The sequence below is a fragment of the Daphnia carinata genome, chromosome 9 (assembly GCF_022539665.2).
Source record: "Daphnia carinata strain CSIRO-1 chromosome 9, CSIRO_AGI_Dcar_HiC_V3, whole genome shotgun sequence".
NCBI lineage: Eukaryota > Metazoa > Arthropoda > Branchiopoda > Diplostraca > Daphniidae > Daphnia > Daphnia carinata.
This window is the reverse complement of record NC_081339.1, coordinates 6,287,601-6,307,121: the sequence shown is the minus strand read 5'-3', so window position 1 is coordinate 6,307,121 and position 19,521 is coordinate 6,287,601. Positions and strand designations below refer to the sequence as shown.

At 41.1% G+C, this 19,521-nt stretch overlaps 2 protein-coding genes and 1 long non-coding RNA gene across 3 annotated transcripts in view; 2 read left to right on the top strand and 1 right to left on the bottom strand.

The window, feature by feature from the left end:
- Positions 1 to 19,521, top strand: part of LOC130698069 (sulfotransferase 1E1-like) — a 46,896-nt gene that overhangs the window by 22,411 nt on the left and 4,964 nt on the right. The window lies entirely within an intron of this gene.
- On the bottom strand, positions 8,587 to 9,731 carry LOC130698137 (uncharacterized). The gene is made up of 3 exons (XR_009003202.1): positions 9,601 to 9,731; positions 9,448 to 9,525; positions 8,587 to 8,813 (listed from the first exon to the last, which is right to left on the bottom strand). It is a non-coding gene; the product is annotated as an uncharacterized LOC130698137 (long non-coding RNA).
- LOC130698050 (rho GTPase-activating protein gacN-like) lies at positions 15,906 to 17,708 on the top strand. The gene is made up of 6 exons (XM_057520841.2): positions 15,906 to 16,094; positions 16,158 to 16,451; positions 16,516 to 16,604; positions 16,680 to 16,794; positions 16,878 to 17,102; positions 17,173 to 17,708. Exons 1-6 carry the CDS (start codon positions 15,998 to 16,000, stop codon positions 17,601 to 17,603), a joined length of 1,251 nt encoding a protein of 416 aa, XP_057376824.2. The 5' UTR covers positions 15,906 to 15,997; the 3' UTR covers positions 17,604 to 17,708.

Sequence of the window (19,521 nt, the reverse complement as noted above, 5' to 3'; positions counted from 1 at the left end):
ACAAAAGTATGTAATGTATACTTACAGATATCTTTAGCAATGTGAACGATTTGAAAGCCGGTCTTCTGATACCGTAGCCGGACTCTCTACACATATGTTATACCACTTGTGAATTGTATGGTCAAACTATCAATTGGTATAGCGAACCGTCATCTTTTACACATTTTCTAAAATATGAGTAACAGTAAAATTATATGACATGTTATTTTTCAAACTTGATCATTTTTGCTACTTTTAGCCCACATTGGATTTGAACCTCTGTCTTCTCACACCATAGCCAGACGCTCTACAGACATGCTACGCAACATGTATAATTATTGGTCAGACTGACAAATAGTATAGCAAGATTAAAGTATTAACTACACAATATGTTCGTGCGCTGACTCAAGGTATAAAACAGTAAAATTGTAAGTGACTATAGCTCAATGGTTGAGCATCGGCAAGCTACGCCGAAGATTAGGGTACGATACCCCATAGTTACTGAAAATTCAGTGGGTGTAAAATTGTGTATAGTTGATGTATGTAGTGTCAATTGTGTGTATGTTTCAGTTAAAATAAATTGTGTAAAATGTATGTGTAAATGTTTCTCAGTTCTAAAAAATACAAAATATAAACAAAAAAAAACATAAATCAGTACCTCTAATATCTACGAAATTAAATCACAATATAAACGTCATTAGATTAAATCATACAAACCTTTCACCAATCAAACGCTAGCACAAAGGAGATGATAGAATACATATCATACAGCACGACAGTCACTAGAACATTTTTTTACTGATTTTATAACATTACATGTTGACAGATTTATGCAATGTAAACCCTAGTACAAGTTTTGTCATAGTTGAACAACTTTCTGCTTTTTTCCGTCACGGAAAATACTCAGCAGCTTCATGTGCAAACATATTAAACAGCGTTGTAAAACCTCTAATTTTCTTAGTAAAACCGTCCGGCTTGGAGTCGACACCGCTGCAAACGGGTTGTTACAATTTATGGAGCGAGTAATAGCCCTTTTTTTATTGGCCCCTCCCCCATTCATTTATATCGGACATCCAACCCGAGCACAAGCGATAAGTTGTATTGAAATCAATTGATATTCATACAATTACGTAAATATAATATTAAGCATGATTACTATTAACGTGCGGCAAATTATGTTTAATTTGTAACCCAATAAACTATAATTTTTAAAATACCGGTTTATACTGTTCAACTACTAAACAGTGATCAACGTGATCAATTATCATTATCGCACAACAGAAGAAACAGTTTGTTTACAATCTTTTTTCTTACAACACAGTCAACGATTATTTAATGAAATACCAATCTCTCCCATCCTGCTCATTGTAAGTGCTATATATTTTCCATCTATTATTTATATCACTTTTTGCAATATCATTTCCTTTCCCGTGGGCTGGTGTATTAAATAAACCCAATCAGAAAGATATATTTTGTGAATAATTTCCATTCTTAATAATCTTTTCCTAGTATCTTTCTTCGTTGAGCATTAATTTTTGATCCAACACAATATGCCCCACTTTCCAATATACAAATCACCAGTTCATTTAACAACTTTGTTTTCTAGTCGTTTTGAATAAAAAAAACAAAAACAAAACGGACTTATGAAATTTTTTAAAATCATTACAGCGTCTTTTACAGCGATAATCTACTTTAATGCATATCGTTTGCATGTGAACGAGCTCCTGAGCTAATTTTTTTTTAATGAAATAAAATGAATGAAATGCAACTCACGATTTTGGTTTAAATTTCGCGATCACGGAGGATTTCTAAGATTCCGTTGTTTTCTCTGGTCAAGGCCTTACCACCACACTGACACTTAGCATTACGGCCAGTCCTCGTGATTTGTGTTTGATTCGCGTTCGCTTCACGTCTTCAATATTCTAGAATAATCAAAGCTGAATTAAATGCTAAATAAAGAATCGTTAACATGAAATTGTTAAATACGTACCGGTATCCTTGGTTTGTATAACTTTGTACACTCAGAAAAAGGTGAGGTGGGGAGCTTCATGTGCAGACATGTTTGTGAGATAGCGTTGCAAGGCAGCCACTTTGCTGAGGAAAACTGTAGGACCAGAGCCAGCCCTACAGACCCATATCGCTGGAGCCAGTCTATTGTTCAAGGGGTCGTTCATTCTTGTCTATGGGTCAGGTTGGAAGGGTTACTACCCTATCACGTTTTTATCAGGTTGTCAAATCGGGGTTAGCAACCCGATCGCACGCGTTTAATTATTTTTGTATTCATATATTATTAAAATCACTAAACCATACTCAAGAGGTCTCCAGCGATACAATAAATTTATAATTTTTTACTATTTGTTTTTAGAAGCAGTTATTGTTAGTAAACCTGCACCAACTAAATACTTTGCATAAAACCAATGTTAGCTGGGCTACATTACCTGATAAACCAACCCGATGCAAAAAAGCAAACAAACCGTGAATGAACAGTGGTATATAGGTGTAGTGAATTTGCGTGCTCAGTGAAAGTTACAACCATAAGCCATAATGCTTAGGGGTAAATAAGGGTAAGGAATTAAGGACAAGGGCAACACATTTGTATAACACACAAATAACACGGTATAAGGTAGAAAAATGCCAATAGGCAATACTCAACCGTACCATTCTTATTTTTCCATCGACCTAATGGGCGTAGATCTCAGGGATGGGCAGCGATTCTCGTTACTCCAACGACAATCCACGACGTCCAGTAACCCTCTTTTGGCGATGGCGATGAAATACATAAAAAAAACATGGTTAACCATTTATACATGTAAAAAAAATACCTGAAACATGAATGGCGACGATGTCGCTACTCCAGCGACAATCCGCGTTGCTCCAGCATCCTCTTCGATGGTGGTAAGACCCTCATAAATACATAAAAACAAAATAAAATCATAGCGTAAAACTTAAAACTTTCAATAAAATACTCGACAACTTTAGGAGACAATTCTGGTGGCCCCGATGACATGCCTCGTTGTCCAGTGACCCTCTTCAGTAGTGTTATGGACCATTCTAAAAACATAAAAAAAAAAAAAATAAGATACTTAAAATTATTTAAGTAATACCTGGCAATCCTTGTCAACTTCGGCGGCGATCCCCGACGTCCAGTGGTCTTCCTCGGGGTGTTGCCAACCTTGCTAGACACAGATAAATACATAGAACATGATAAGACCCTTAAAATATTCAAATACCTTGCAATTTTGGGCTAGGATCTTGGCAATGACCGTCATAGCGATAATCCTGGTTGATCCGACAGCGAACCACGTTGTCCAATGATCCTCTTCGGCGACGATAACGCCCTCCTAAACACATAAAAAACAATAGATTTACGGTAAATGATTTTATGGTAAAAATTTTCAATGAAATACTTGAAAATTTTTGGGCGAAAATTCCTGATGGCTCCGACAGCGAACCTCGTTGTCTAGTGGCTCACATCGGTGATGATGTGGCTTATCCTGAATAGATATTTTTAAAAAACACGATTAGACAATTAAAATTGTTAAAGTAATACCTGGTAATTCTTGGCGACTTCGGGGCGATCCCCAATGCCCAGTAATCCTCCTCAGTAGTGTTGCCAACCCTCCTATAAACAGATTAATACATATAACATGGTAAGACACTTACATTTTTCACTTTATAACTCAGTTTTTGGGCTAGGATACTGCCAATACCCTCATGGTCCAACAGTCCTCTTCGATGGTTATGTTGCCTTCCTTGATACATATTTCTTTAAAAATGGTTAGATACTGAATTTTTGAATAACTACCTCAGAATCCTGGCTGATATTTCAGTGGCTGCGACGGCGATCCTCATTGTCCAGTGTTCTCTTCGTCCCCAGAGATTACCCTCCTGATTGTACAGAAACGAGAAAAAAAAATCATTTTTGAATATTTGAACACCGATAAATTTTATCTTAATTCTAACATGATCAGGTACACAAATTACAGTTAAATTGAATAAAATTTTTCTGAAAAAAGCATTGGCGGATCATGTGTAAATTGTGTGTAAAATCGAAATGTACGATTGTTAACAGAAAAATGGTTTGCGAACGACGACTACGGTGCACTATTGCATAAAACAGTGAAAGAAAATGGCTGACATAGTGTTGTGCAAAAGCAACGAATTCAGGTGGACTACGCTTACGCCTTACTTAAATTTAGCACTAGTCATAACTCTTTACTTAACTTTAGACCTACTTATCCTTAACTTAATCTACGTTTATCTATTTCATCTAGACTTATCGTACTACCCATCTAAACAAAACTAGTGCAGAGGCTAAACCAGGTGCTAATGCATTGCGGTGTTAGTGCGTAACTGATGAATTTACTAATTCCGAAACCTCTACAGCCTGTAGACGAAAAGTGAGTACAAGTGCGAGAAATCTGTGAATCAACAGACCGGGAACGCAAGCGATAAATCTACACTACTGCATAGCGTGCTGGCGACTAAGCTACTGAGCTTCGTTTTTTTCCTTTTTTTTCTTCTACTTTTTGCGAATTGCCCGAGGTTATTCATCTGTTTTAGGCCCTTGGAAACACATTAGGTCAATCGATGGGGAATGGCCATAAGCTCGGGCTCACCTGGAAATAAAAATTTGTCCTTTAACCTGTCGACCTTCAGAATTAGGTTCCCCTGCCCTACACTCTATTTCCGGCAAAGCAATAATGTGGCACGTGTCTGTGAGTATTTAAAGCGGTACAGAACGCTCAATTTACACATTCGTTCAAAGGCCTTCCTCTGCACATGTACAGCTACTCAAACTCCATCGTCGGACTCTTCAGTTAGGTAAATAGATCGTTACTTTCTGTTTTCGTTTGTTAGTTTAGTTTTTTTGATGAAGTAACAGTGTGTAACTTGACTGTAAAAAAAAAATGGTTCGTAGTATACGTTAGCGAAAACTAGATTTAACTTAATCAATCTGTGTTACCAATAATATTCCATTTCTTTGGAGTACGACGGTGCGTCATTCCTTAGTTTGCCTTCGGTAATCGATAGCTGTTGGAGTGAATGGACTACATGGTCGGGTGATTACATTTTAGTTCTGGTTTTAATTCAATTGGAAAATTGGATGTTTTGCAGCTGAAGAAATGTTTGAAGAACCTATTAGACTATGTCACCTGAAAAATAGAAATTGTTATGTACCATTTAATTTTTTAAACGAATGGTTTATATTATTACCCAACTGTTCATCATTGAAAATATTATAATACCATTGTTGGAATATAACTTATTCGTCATTTTTAATGAAATATAAAAAAATGTTGCTCGTACCTTGTATGGCGAAAGCAGCGTTACTAGTTTTTAACTGCCAGCGAAAAATGCACTGCTGATTATTGTATGACAATACTTGCGTTGCGTTCATAGTAAATGTCGGTAATGGCAGCAAAAAACAATAGCCATTGGCATTAAATACATTCAATGAGGAAAGATGGCGGGTGACAATGAATTCGCAAAAACAAATCAGTTACCATTCGAATCCCAAATCAGTTACCATTTGATATCGCATGCTGTTTGGGCCCAATGGCCATCCGACTGGTGCCAATTCTTCCCATCTACTAAACACTATTATTGCAACCGTCCAGTGGTTGCAATTCAAGAAGAGTGGCCCGTTTTTCATCGCAATAAAAATAATCCACCTATACTTTTTTTTTCTACGAAGAGGGAAAACATCATCTCACTTTGTATGCTGTGAGAGGTAAAATAAGAAATGTAAAAAAGAAACAAATTACCGTATTCAGCGAAATTCTTTCCGTCATTGCCGGTAATAACCGGCAGGCCTTTGCAAAACGTTGGAAAACTCCAGTTCAGACAGGATTCGTAGTAAACTACAGGTGACACATTCTTCTTCGTAACCCGTTCCGACAGCAACTGTTTGTTTTCACTGTTCTGTTCCGTTTGTATAACCGGTCCTTTGACATTGCTTCATACCACGATCATTTTTCTCCTTCGCCTCTAACAGCAATGTTGCAAAAAAAATCATCAACATTTACAAGCATTTTTAAAACTCTACTATTTACCTTGTAGTGCTTGATTTTAGCTGATTGGTGGCTGCTAAAATTGAAGGTGGAAGACAACACGGCTCGTTCATCTTCAAAATGTAGCAAGTGCCTGCAAGAAGTATTTGAAAATGAATATCTTTAATCAATTTACGTACACATACACATAAAATTTGGCTTGACTATCTTCAAGAGACAATAAGGTTATGCAACGGGTATTCTTCTTCACACATAACACGGGTCAGCTACCTGGCTGATCTAAATATCGCCGCATAAAAGTGGCTGGACTGGTTTGTTTGCGAACCGAGTGGTAAACATGTCGACCATCTGAAGCACGTATAGTTGACAGACGCTGAAACCAGATGAACTTCTGGTTTGGACAAAAGGAAGAGGAAAAGTAATGCTCAGTACAAAAGGAACGGGGAAAAGCCTTGGAATCATCATCCGTGGAGACAAGAGCATCTGTAAAGCAACGTCTCATTTCGTTCACGTCAGCATGAACAATTTGGTAAACATTTCTCTTTCATTTCAAAAGTAAAAAAAAAAACCAAAAAAAACATGACTTGCATCCCCCCCAATACGAGCCTTTGTTTTCTAATCGTCCCTATTCGGCAAATTGATTCGGTTTTATAGGCCATTTTCACCCTTTGCGTCCTGACGGCATATTCTGTTTGTTCTCAAATACCAGCCCGCTGGCCTAAAGGAACAACATTGCCATCGACGCCCTACTATTTTTACAACCATCAAGTGATGCCGTTTCAACCAAAGGCGGCCGTTCTTTATCAAAATGATCCATTTCTGCCACAACGTGATGCCGTGATTTCTGTTTTGCTACGAGAACTCGAAGGTATGACACAACGCAGTCCTTTTAAAAACAAGAAACACCAATTGATGACACATTGTTCGACAGGTATGTCCAAACGCCTGGCAGCCGTGGAAAACGCCAAAAAAGAGATCACGCAAGATTTGTCCAATTTGAAAAACGAATTGGCTCAAATGAAAAAACTGACGGAAGGATCGAAGAGCCAGACAAATGGTAACAACAGCCGCTGTTGTAAAACATTCGCGTCAATTCATGTGCTTTCGTTATGATTTCAAAGGCAACGGGCAGATGTTAAACGATGACCATAGCCAAGCCGAGCTCCTCGCAACTCCATTCGAAAATGTCACTATGGAACGCAAAAGAGACTATGACGACAGGGTAAGTAGTTCTTTTGTGTTGACAATGATAAAGACGTTCGTGAATGGTTATGTTTGTTGCCCATTCGTATCTAGCCAACTTCGCCAGCCAGATATTGTAACTGCGAAACGCTTACGTATGCTACGCTTAACCTAAGAGACGATATGACTGACCAAAGGTTAAAAGCTTAGTGATTTACGAAGCGATACGGCTGAACAAAAGTTGAAGCTCAGTGAATTGACCACAAAGTTAGCTGGTAAGTGCTCAAATCGATCGCAAAAATAACGAAAAACCTAACAAGTCATCCCATTTTCGCCCCGTCATGCATCTCCAAGAGAGTACCACGCCAACGACGATCGGCAGAATGCCCACTTCTTGCATGGATCTCAGGTCAATGGGTTACCGAAAAAGCGGCATCTTCTCCGTCATGAAAGACAAACAAGTGAAAAGCGTTTACTGTGATTTCACGAAACCAATCATTGATGAAGGTAACGTTTCGTCTTGAATAGAAGACCAAACAAATTCGACGTCAAAAAAAAAAAAATAATTATAACCAAAAATGAATTTGTACGTGGCTTAGATTTTCAGAAAACGATTGGCATCGTCGACACGAAAACCATTCGTGTTTACTTCCACGCTCAACGAAATTCGAACTTTGCCACACTAGACACCATTCCATTTGATGTGTTACGGACGAACGAGGGCGACGCCATGACAGAATCGGGAATCTTCACCGCCCCCACGGCGGGAACGTATTTCTTTAGTTACTCGGGTGTTGGACTGCTATCCACCAAAGTGCGGGTGGACTTGGACAAGATGGGCGTGAAAGAAGCCGCTTGGTTCACCGTTGGCCGAGCTTATGGCACTTTGGGCGATTACGAAACCTTCTCCCTGCAGGCAACTTTAGGACTCAGCAAAGGCGACAAAATCAGACTCAAATTGGGAGAAGGCAAGCTCTACGACATAGTCGATCATTATACAAATTTCGTTGGTTTCCTCATCGACGAAGATTTGTAGGAAAACCTTGTTGATATTCATCAAACAGACTCGCTGTGACTTGATTAGGCTGCAATTTACTTATTTATCGATGCGTTTCGTTTGATGATATCTTAGATTGCAAGTAATACACACATTGCCTAGTAGTGAGATTTCATTCAAACTACGATTTTTTCGATCTAAAATTGGGCATTTGGCAAAACTAAAATCTAGAAACATAAATTCAGTTTTGGAAATAAAATATAATAATAATAATTGATAAATAAGGCATCCCGCCGTAACGCATTAATGCATGATTGTTGCATTAGAATCAATAAATATATGCATAGAATCAAAAAACAAAAACAACTAAACAAAAAGAAACAAGGAAAAAAGGCAAACGACTCGTACCTTGCATTGCCAGCGCCATGATTCCGGTTTGCACTGCCAACGGTCAATTTCTGTTTGTTTGTTTTTTCATCTCAGATGAGAAGTGCGCTGGAAACTCGTTCCACTGGAAGACATTTGCGTCGGCATCCCACCTGTTTCTGGGTCTATCACATGGGATCTTGGAGTTAAAGGGCAAAATGATGTGTTGTCCATTATGAGCCCGGCCGATGGTTTCGCCATTCATGAAATTGACCCTAGGAAAAAAAAACAAAAAAAAACAGAAAAATACGAAACGTTCAATTGAAGACAAATGCAGGGAGGTTCGAACGTGGCGATACAATGCGACAGTCGTCTGTTTTTACGCTAATGCAAAGGTTACACAATGGCGAGTAGTCCGGTTTTCCTCGCACGAGGGCGGTTGTGAGACCAACTTAACACAACTATTGGAATGGCCGAAAATTTGCCTACCAGAGCAGTCAATGGCAGCATGAAGAAAGAAGCCTTTGGCGATGAATGAAATTCAATGACGAACAATGGCGAACATGAATAAATTAGAAAAACAAGTCAGCAAGGGGCAACATTCCTCCTTGCGAGTCCAAGCATCTCCTGGCGGTGAAGGGATTCAACTTGTTCAATAGAACGAGGAAGAACTTCGCGTTCCCCCTGACAGCGAGAGCAATGACACGAAATGAGGTGGATGATAGCTACACTGGAAACGAGACATGGAAGGTACGTTTCCATCTCTGTCTCGAAATAGACAAGAACACAAAGAAGGTGCAAAAAATCCCTAGTATATCAGGGAGGGAATGGGCCTCAGTCGAAGCAGCTACACACGTGCAAGGAAAACCAAAAAAAAAAAAAAAGAAAAGAAAATAATCGAGAACATACCCTCCTAGTGGACTTCGATCTCCGGGCTGGGCGATAATCTTCGCTGTCCGATGTCTCTCGTCTCTGGACTACTAAACACTGTACATAAGAAAGAAAACAAAAGATTAAACAATTTAATGCTTAAAAAAAAAAAAATTTTTTAAAAGTTAATACCTGAGAATGCTTTGCGAAGATAATCGTTGCCCAGTGATTCTCCTCCTCGGTATTGTAGTAACAAAACAAACAACACAGATAACAACGATGAAACCTTAATTTTGAAAATTTGAACCTTGAAGCCGTGGACAATTTATAGCGGCTATCCTCAACATCCACTAGTCTCCCTCAGTGGTGCTGTCGGCTATTCTAAACACACACACACACACACACACACACACACAAAAAAAAATGAAATAAAAAAACCATTATACACTAAAATTCAAATGTTAGTAGCTTTCAATCCTTGGCGATTATCCTGGTGGCTCCGGCGGTAACCCACGTTGTCCGGTAGTCCTCCTCGGTGGTCGTGGGTCCACCTACATATAGCATTATAAAAAGAAATATCAATTCATATTTGAACAATTTTAATTCATACCTTGAAGTCATTGGCGATGAGTATTGATAACTCCGGCAGCGATCCTTGTCCTTCTCCCTCGTTGGTGCTATAACCCTCCTAAAAATACCAAAAACAAACATGTTTAGGCATTGAAATGTTTAAGGTAGATACCTGACAAATGGTTGGCGATCATCCTGGTGACTCTGGCGGCGATCCTCGTTGTCCAGCAATCCTCAGTACTGTCTTGAGTCCACCTATACACATCAACCAAAACATCAATTAATACTTGAATTTGTTGGTATTAATGCCTTGAAGACCTGGGCAATAAATATGACTACCACGCCGGCGATGCTCCACGTCCAGCAACCTCCCTTAGTTGTACTGTTAGCCCTTCCATATATACACAACACAACAATTTAAGGTTCGTATCTGACCATTGCTTGGCGATATTCACGATGACTAGCACCGACACATGTTGTCCACTGGTCTTCCTCTATATTCTTTTCTTCTTCCTCCTCCCTCCTTTTTTTTTATGTGAATTGCCCGATGTTGTTCATCAGTTTGACCATTGAAAACAATCAATCGATGGGGAACGGCCTTATCCTATGGCTCACTTGGAAAGAAAAATTTTGCTGCTTCTTTATCCGGCACAATCTGCCATCCTGCGCGTCTAACTTTATTTGTCGCTCCGAATAACACTAGTGGCGGCCCAGAGTTATATGTAAAACAGGACACCGACCTTTTCTGATGGGAATATCTGTACACAAAAATCCCCCCCCCCCACCATGTGGTATTCGGCAATACACGGCTTTAGACAAGTGTAAAATCCCTAGTTTCTGTACCTTCCCAACCTCGTGCAGCTTTTAAAAAATACTTTCACTACACTCGGTTGCAATTGAGTATAGTTGACACACATAGAGTACAAAAAAGGATAAAGGGAAGGGATAACGTGAAGGGAAAACACGTGCCTTACTCTATCGGCTGGACGATTCGTGTATCCTAGTCCCGATTTCAAGACAAACAGTCACAAAATGTTCTCCATAAGACTCGAGGATTTCAAAGGCAAGTAAGACCTCCTTGAATGCTCAACAAAAACATTCACAGCAGGTTGTGAACTAGAAACTGTACAAAGATGGACGTAGTTACAGTTTCTAGGGCAAGCCAATGCTTAAGTCATGAGAAAAAGCCATGAAACCCCTCTAACACGCTAGGTGTTTTGTTACCTCAGTAATGGCATATGCTAGAAAGTCATGAACAGCACACCGATGTCAATTTTTTTAACAAATCCCTAAACTACAAAAAAGAAGAGCCTCGACAGAATGGAAACATCAGGTGTTGGGAATCAAACAAGGATAATATGAAATATTGAAGCCTACCTTGTTTTACAGTGTGGCAGGTCAAGGAGCTCTATGTCCTTGTTGTCGGCAATATCTCATTGGGAAAGCACATTTCCTGCAATCAAATTCCAAACAATAACCATGCAATATAATAAACTGACAAAACAATGAGTTGAACTTTTGAAATATGTGTTCATGACAATTTCTCTACTAGATGCAATACCTTGTGAATCTATGTGAATCGTTTGATGTTGAAGGTGATGTCATCTTATGTCATCTTGAGTTTTGTAGGCTATTCTCACCCTTTGCGTTCTGATGGCGTATTCTGTTTGCGCTCAAGTACCAGCCGGCTGGCCGAAAGAAACAACATTGCCACCGATGCCCTACTATTTTTACAACCATCAAGTCATCCCGACTCAACCGAAGGTGCACGTTCTTTATCAAAATGACCCTGTCTTGCTACGAGAACTCAAAGGTATGACACACCACAGTTCATTTTCAAACAAGAAGCACACCACGTAACTAAACATTTGTTCGACAGACCTGTCCAAACGCTTGGCAGAAACGAACGTCATGGTCGAAAACGTCAAGAAAGACATGACCCAAGATTTATCCAATTTGAAAAACGAATTGGCACAAATGAAGAAGCAAGCGGAAGGATCGAAGAGCCAGCCGAACGGTAATAAAAAGCCACTGTTGTTGCAAAACAATCGCGTCAATTCATGTGCTTACGTTATGATTGCAAAGGGAATGGACAAAACTTGAACGATGTCAAGACCCAAGCCGAGCTCGTCGCTACTCCATTTCAAAATGCCCCTATCGACTATAAAGACGAGGTAAGTACTAGCTCTTTTGTGCCTGCCATTTATTATGAAGTTGTTGGTGAATCGCACGTTTCTTGTCCATTTGTTCCAAGGCAACTGCGTCTGCCAGATTTTGCAACTGCAAAATGCTTACGTCTGTTACCAATACTCTAAGCGCCGACATTGCTGAACAAAAATCAAAGCTGAATGCTTTAACCACGTCTGTTACCAATTTAAACAAAGATTTGGCCGAACAAAAGTTAGCGCTCAGTGATTTAACTACAAACATTGGTGGTAAAAAAACTTAAAACGAACCCAAACAATTCGAAAAAATGTAACAAGTCATTCCATTTTCGCCTCGCTATGCATCTCCAAGAGGGTCCGACCCCAACGACGATCGACAAAAGGCCCAGTTCTTGCGCAGATCTCAAGTCACTGGGTTACAAAAATAGTGGCATCTTTTCCGTCATGGGAAACAAACAGGTGGAAAGCGTTTACTGCGACTTCACGAAAGACACTAGCGCTGCAGGTAGTAACGTTTGCCTTTGACATCAAAAATCAATTCTACGTCAAAAAAAAAAAAGGTGACTGAAAACGAATTTGTACGACGCACAGATTTTCAGGAAAAGATTGGCATCGTCGCCACGAAATCCACTCGTGTTTACTTCCACGCACAACGAGAAGAGGACTTTGGCACGATCGGCACCGTTGCATTCCAGGTGTTACGGACGAACGAAGGCAACGCCATGACAGAATCTGGAATCTTCACCGCTCCCACCTCGGGAATATATTACTTTGCTTGTTCGGGTGGTAGCTCCTTTACTACAGGCGCGACGATCGCCTTGGAGAAGATGGGCGCTGCAGAAAGCGGTTGGTCTAGCATTGGACAAGCTTTTGGTGGTAAGACCAATATGTACACCTTCTCACTCCAGTCAACTCTACGCCTCAGCAAAGACGACAAAATCAGAATCAAATTGGTCGAGGGCGAGATCTTCGATTCACCGGATCGTTTTACCAATTTTGTTGGTTTCCTACTCGACGAGGATTTGTAGGACCGACCGTGTTGATATTTACAAACGGAGGCGCTGTGACTTGGAAACGGCCACAATTCACAGATTGCAAGTAATACACACATTATCTAGTACGTTGATCTGAGATGTGATTACAACAATGAATTATTCGACCTAAAATTGCGCATTTGGCACATCACAAATCTACACACATCGCATTCACTTTTGGAAAAATAAACGAGAAAAAAGGAAATGACAATTAAGGCATTCCCCGTAACGCATTAATGCACGATCGGTGCATCAATATTCAACGGTTGTCCGCAACAACCGGCAAATCAATCGATAGACCAGCAATCTTTCCTTTTTTCCCGACGTACATATTAAAAACTACGCAAAGAGTTTCTGATTGGTAACTACGCACTAACTAGTTGTCTTTTGAGGGCATTATCCTCCTGACTAAGCGAGGGGAATCACAGGCACCTATGCCCATTTATATCTTTGCGTTCTTGCCTAGTTGAACAACTTCAAAAAACAAAAACCAAACAGAGAAAAAGAAAAATGGCAAACGCCTCGTACCTTGCATCGTCAGCACAACGATTCCCTTATTCAGTGCCAACGATCGATTTCTTTCCTGTTCTCTCAAGCTAAGAACTGCGCTGCAAACTCGTTCCACTGGAGTATTTTTGCGTCGACATGGCAACTGATTCTGGGTGTGTCACATGGGATCTTGGAGTTGAATGCTTGTCCATTGTTACCACCCCGGGCGTTGCTATTGTTCGAATTGACGGGACCCTACGAAAAACGAGACAGAAAATACAAGAAAAGGTGAAATGGAAGCAAAATGCAGGGACGTTCTAATGTGGCGATACAATGTAAAGGTCGTCTGTTTCAATGCTAAGCCCCAAAAACGAATTTTCCGAAACGGGATCAGGTTTGGATTTCGAAGGTCACACTGTGGCACGTAGTCCCGGTTTTCCTTGCATGGGCGTGGTTGTGTAATCAACTGAACACAATCATCCGAGAACAGCGGTTCTTTATACAACATAATCAGCTTCAAAACTCGGGATCAACTATACGTCTGTTGAATAAAATGTTACAAAGGGGGGGGGTGAATGTTAACGAGTCAGCGCTACGGTGAGATCCTGACCATTGCGAAGAACAATTCCTTTGGGCTTTTTTGGCTAAGATATCCTCCAGAGCGGCGACATTTGCCTACGTGAGCAGCAAATGTCTGGACGAAAAAACGGAGCCATTGGCAATGTATTCATTCAACGACGAAAGATGGCGCGTATCAATTGAATTCGAAAAACAAATCAACAAAGAACGACGTTCCTCTAGCGAATTGAAGCGTCTTCTGGCGGTGGAGGGATTGAGTTTGTTCATCAGAACGAGAAAGCACATTGACTTCATCCTAACGCCAAGAGCAATGACACGAAACGAGGTTGACAGTAACCACCCTGAAACGAATTAGAATTACATGATGGTCATGTATTTATTTACAAATACATGACCATCGTTTCATGTAGGTTTCTCAAAGATATTCGACGTGCCGCCAGGAAACCTGATCATCTCTATTTGGCCAGTTGTTTCTTTGTAGGCTATTCTGGATCGTATCTGTTTTGATGGCGCAGGCTGTTTGGGCCCAATTGCCAGTCGACTGGTCCCGATCCTCCCCATCTACACCCCACTTACTACACCCCTCCAGTGGTTGCAATTCAACAAGAGACCCGCTCCTCAGCACAATAAAAACAATCCATCTAGATTTTTTTGTTTTTCTACGAAGATGAGGGGGAACACATAATCTGACTTTGTATGCTGTGAGATGTAAAATAAGAAATGTGAAAAAGAAACAAATTACCATATTCATTGGTGTTCTGTCCGTAGTTACTCGTAACACCGGCAGGCCTTTGCAAAACGTTGGAAAACTCCGGCTCAGATAGGACTGGTAGTAAACTACAGGTGATGCATCCTTCCTCGTAACACGTTCCCACAGCAATTGTTTGTTTTCACTGTTCGGCTCCGTTTGTATAACCGGTGCTTTAGCATTGCTTCATACCACGATCATTTTTCTCCTTCGCCTCTAAGAGACGATGTTGCAACAAAATCATCGGCATTTACAAGCAGTTTTAAAACTTCACTATTACCTTGCAGTAGTTGATTTTTGCTGATTGGTGGTTGCTTGAATTGAAGATTGAAGACAACATGGCTCGTTCATCTTCAAAGTGTAGCAAGTGCCTGCATTTAAAAAAGGAGTATCTTTAATCAATGTACACACACGCACGCAGACACAGACAGACAATTTGGCTGGACTATCTTCAAGCGACAACAAGGTTAAGCAACGAGTATTATTCTTGAAAACATCACTTGGGTCAGCTACCTGACTGCTCTAAAAAAAATCCCCGCATCTTAAGCGGCTGAACTGGTTTGTTTGCGCACTCAGAGATGAACATGTCGACCACCTGGGGCACGTATAGTTGACACCCACTGGAACGACATGAACTTCTGATTTGGACAAGGGAAGAGAAACAGAAATTCTCGGTATAAAAGGACGGGAAAAAAGCATTTGAATCATCATCGTTGGAGAATAGAGCATCTGCAAAGAAACGTCTCACTTGGCTCTGGTCAGCATGAACAATTTGGTAAGCATTTCTCATTTGATTTCAAAAGTTTTAGAAACATGACTTGCACCCCTCCAATACCAGCCCTGATTGTCCCATTGCTTCTGTTCGGCCAACTGATTCGGTTTTGTAGGCAATTCTCACCCTTTGCGTCCTGATGGTATATACTGTATGCGCACAAATACCAGCTGGCTGGCCCAAAGAAACAGCATTGCCATCGGCGCCCTACTATTTTTACAACCATCAAGTGATGTCGACTCAACCAAAGGCGCACGCTATTTATCAAAATGATCCATTTTTGCCGCAACGTGATGTCGTGATATCTGTCTTGCTACGACAACTCAAAGGTATGTCACAACGCAGTTCATTTTCAAACAAGCAGTGCCAACTGAATGCACATTGTTCGACAGATATTTCTGAACGCTTAGCGGACGTGGAAAGCGCCAAAAAAGGGATGATACAAGATTTGACATACATGACCAAACGATTGGCCGATGTCGAAAACGCCAATAAAGAGATGACGCACGATTTGTCCACATTGAAATTGAGTGAACAGCGTTCAATAGACACGTCCAAACGCTTGGCCGAGACGAACGTCATGCTGGAAAACGTCAAGAAAGAGATGGCCCAAGATTTGTCCAATTTGAAAAACGAATTGGCACAAATGAAGAAGCAAGCGGAAGGATCGAAGAGCCAGCCGAACGGTAATAACAGCAACCGTGGCTTAACACCCGCGTCAATTCACGTGCTTATATTATGATTTTAAAGGCAATGGGCAGAACTTGGACGATATCCAAACCCAAGCCGATCTACTCGCAACTCCATTTCAAAATGCCACTATCGACTCTGGCGACGAGGTACGTAGCTCTTTGTGCTGCCATTTATTAAGACGCTGTTCGTGAATCGTGTGTTTCTCGTCCATTCGTTGCAAGGCAACTGCGTCAGCCAGATTTTGCAACTGCCGAAGGCTTACGTCTGTCACCGATACTTTAAGCAAAGATATGGCCGAGCAAAAGTCAAAGCTGAAAGATTTAACTGCAAAGATTGGTAGTAAAAACTCAAGCCGAACATAAATAATGACGCAAAAACTAACAAGTTATTCCAATTCTGCCTCGTTATGTATCTCCAAGACGCTGCCACCTCTACCACCCCTGCCTCCTCTACCTCCTCTAGCACCTCTACCACCTCTACCACCCCTGCCACCTCTTACGTCTCAAAGACCAACGGCAAAATGCCCAGTTCTTGTGCAGACCTCGTGAAACTGGGTTACCAACAGAACGGCATCTTTTCCATCATGGGAAACAAAGAGGTGGAAAGCGTTTACTGCGACTTCACGAAAGCCAGCAGCGATGAAGGTAGTAACGTTTGCCTTGATACAACAAACAAATTCAACGTCAACAATAAATCAATTTGTACGGGTGGCAGATTTTCAGAAAAAGATCGGCATCGTCAACAGGAAAACCACTCGCGTTTCCTTCCACGCACAACGAAGTACGGCCTTCAAACAACCTGGCACCGTTTCATTTGAGCTGTTAGGGACAAACGAAGGAAAGGCCATGACAGAATCGGGAATCTTCACCGCTCCCACCCCGGGAACGTATTCCTTTGCTTTGTCGGGTGTTGGCCTCGCTAGTGTGCTGATCAACTTGGAGAAGATGGGCGCGACAGAAGCCGCTTGGTCCAACGTTGGACAAACTTCTGGTATGGCCGGCACCCTAATACCCGTCTCCCTGAGGTCAACTTTACGCCTGAACAAAGGTGACCAAATCAGACTCAACTTGGTCGACGGCATCATCGCCGATGTACCCGAACATCGGACCAATTTTGTTGGTTTCCTACTCGACGAGGATTTGTAGGGCCGACCGTGTTGACATTTACAAGCGGAGGCGCTGTGACTTGAAAACGGCCACAATTCACTTATTTATCACTACATTTGATTAGATGACCTCTTAGTTTGCAAGTAATACACACATTAGTCAGTACGTTGATCTGAGATTGGATTAGAACAACGAATCGTTCGACCTAAAATTAAGCATTTGGCATATCACAAATCTAGACGCATCGAATTTAGTTTTGGAAAAAAAAAAAGAAACAAAAAAAAAAAAGATAAACAAGGCATTCCCCGTAACGCATTGATGCACGACCGGTGCATCAATATTGGACGGTTGTCCGCCACCGGCAAATCAATCGATAGACCACCAATCTTTCCTTTTTCACGACGTACACATGAAAAACTACGCAAAGAGTCTCCGATTGCTAAATACGCACAACTAGTTGTCGTTTGAGGGCATTTTCCTCCTGGCTAAATGAGGGGAATCACAGGCACCTATGCGTATTTTTTGTTCTTTGCGTTCTTGTCTAGTTTTACAACTTCAAAAAACACAAAAACAAAGAAAGAAAAAGAAAAAAAGGCAAATGCCTCGTACCTTCCATTGTCAGCGCAACGATTCCGGTTTTCGTTGCCAATGGTCAATTTCAGTTCCCGTCATCTCCGGTAATAAGCGCGCTGGAAACTCGTTGCACTGGAGGCATTTGCGCACCGACAAAACAACTGGTTCGTTTGCCACATGGGCTCTTGGAGTTGAAGGACAAAATGATGAGTGGTCCATTATGAACTCGGCCAATGGCTTCGCCATTCTTGGCATGGACGGGACGGGACCCTAGAAAAAAAAAAAAAAAAACAAGACAGAAAATAAGAAAGAAGCAAAATGCAGGGACGTTCTAATGTGGCGATACAAATGCAAAAGTCGTCTGTTTCTATGCTCCACCCCAAAAAAATGAATTATGCGCAAACGGGACCAGGTTTTGAATTTGGTATATCACAGTGTGGCAAGCAGTCCGGTTTCCCTTGCATGGTTGTCGTTGTGAAACCATCTGAACATAGTCATTTGCGGCGGATGTCCGGACTTTCGACAGATGCCGACAAAGGCGGTTCTTTATTCAAGAGCATGAGCTACAATGCTGGGGATTAACTGTATGTCTCTCGCGTATTTTGTTACAAGCGGTGATGAGTGTTAATAAATCAACCCTACGGTGACATGCTGACCATTACGAAGAAAAGTAACAAGTCAGCAAAGAGCAGCGTTCTTCCTTGCGATTCGAGGCATCTGCCTCGCCGTGGAGGGATTCAATTGGTTCATCAGAATGAGGAAGAACATCAAGTTCCTCCTCATCCTTACGCCACGGGCAACGAAATGAAACGAGGTTGATAGTAGCCACTCCGCGTTTGACAGAAGACACTCAACCAGTTTGCACAGATCCAATACCGACATGAACGATGTGGTAAATATACGACAATCATGTTCATTTAGTTTTCTTTTAGTTATTCGACGTGCCGCCTGAATTTGCCTCGCAACCCTGATCGTCTCTTTTTGGTGAACTGTATCGAACGCAGGCAGTTTGGATCATATCTGTTTTGATGGCGCAGTCTGCTTATGCCCAATGGCCAGACGACTGGTCCCAATCATTCCCACCTACTCGGCACTATTACTACAACCATCCAGTGGTGGCAATTCAACAAGACGGGTCCGTTCTTCATGGCAAGTCAGACGAGTACGTGTTACATGGCGATTCGTTCGCGTCCTTCATGCGACAAGAACTCAAAGGTATCGTCAGCCATTGCATTTTGGAATAGCAAACGCACATGTTTGAATGAACGTTAAATTTTACTTAAGAAATAGCGAAAAGTCAAGCGGAAATGAAGGCTAAAAAATGCCAAGAAAAAGAACGATCTATCAAACTTGAAACGCGTATCGGCTCAAGTTAAACAAATGG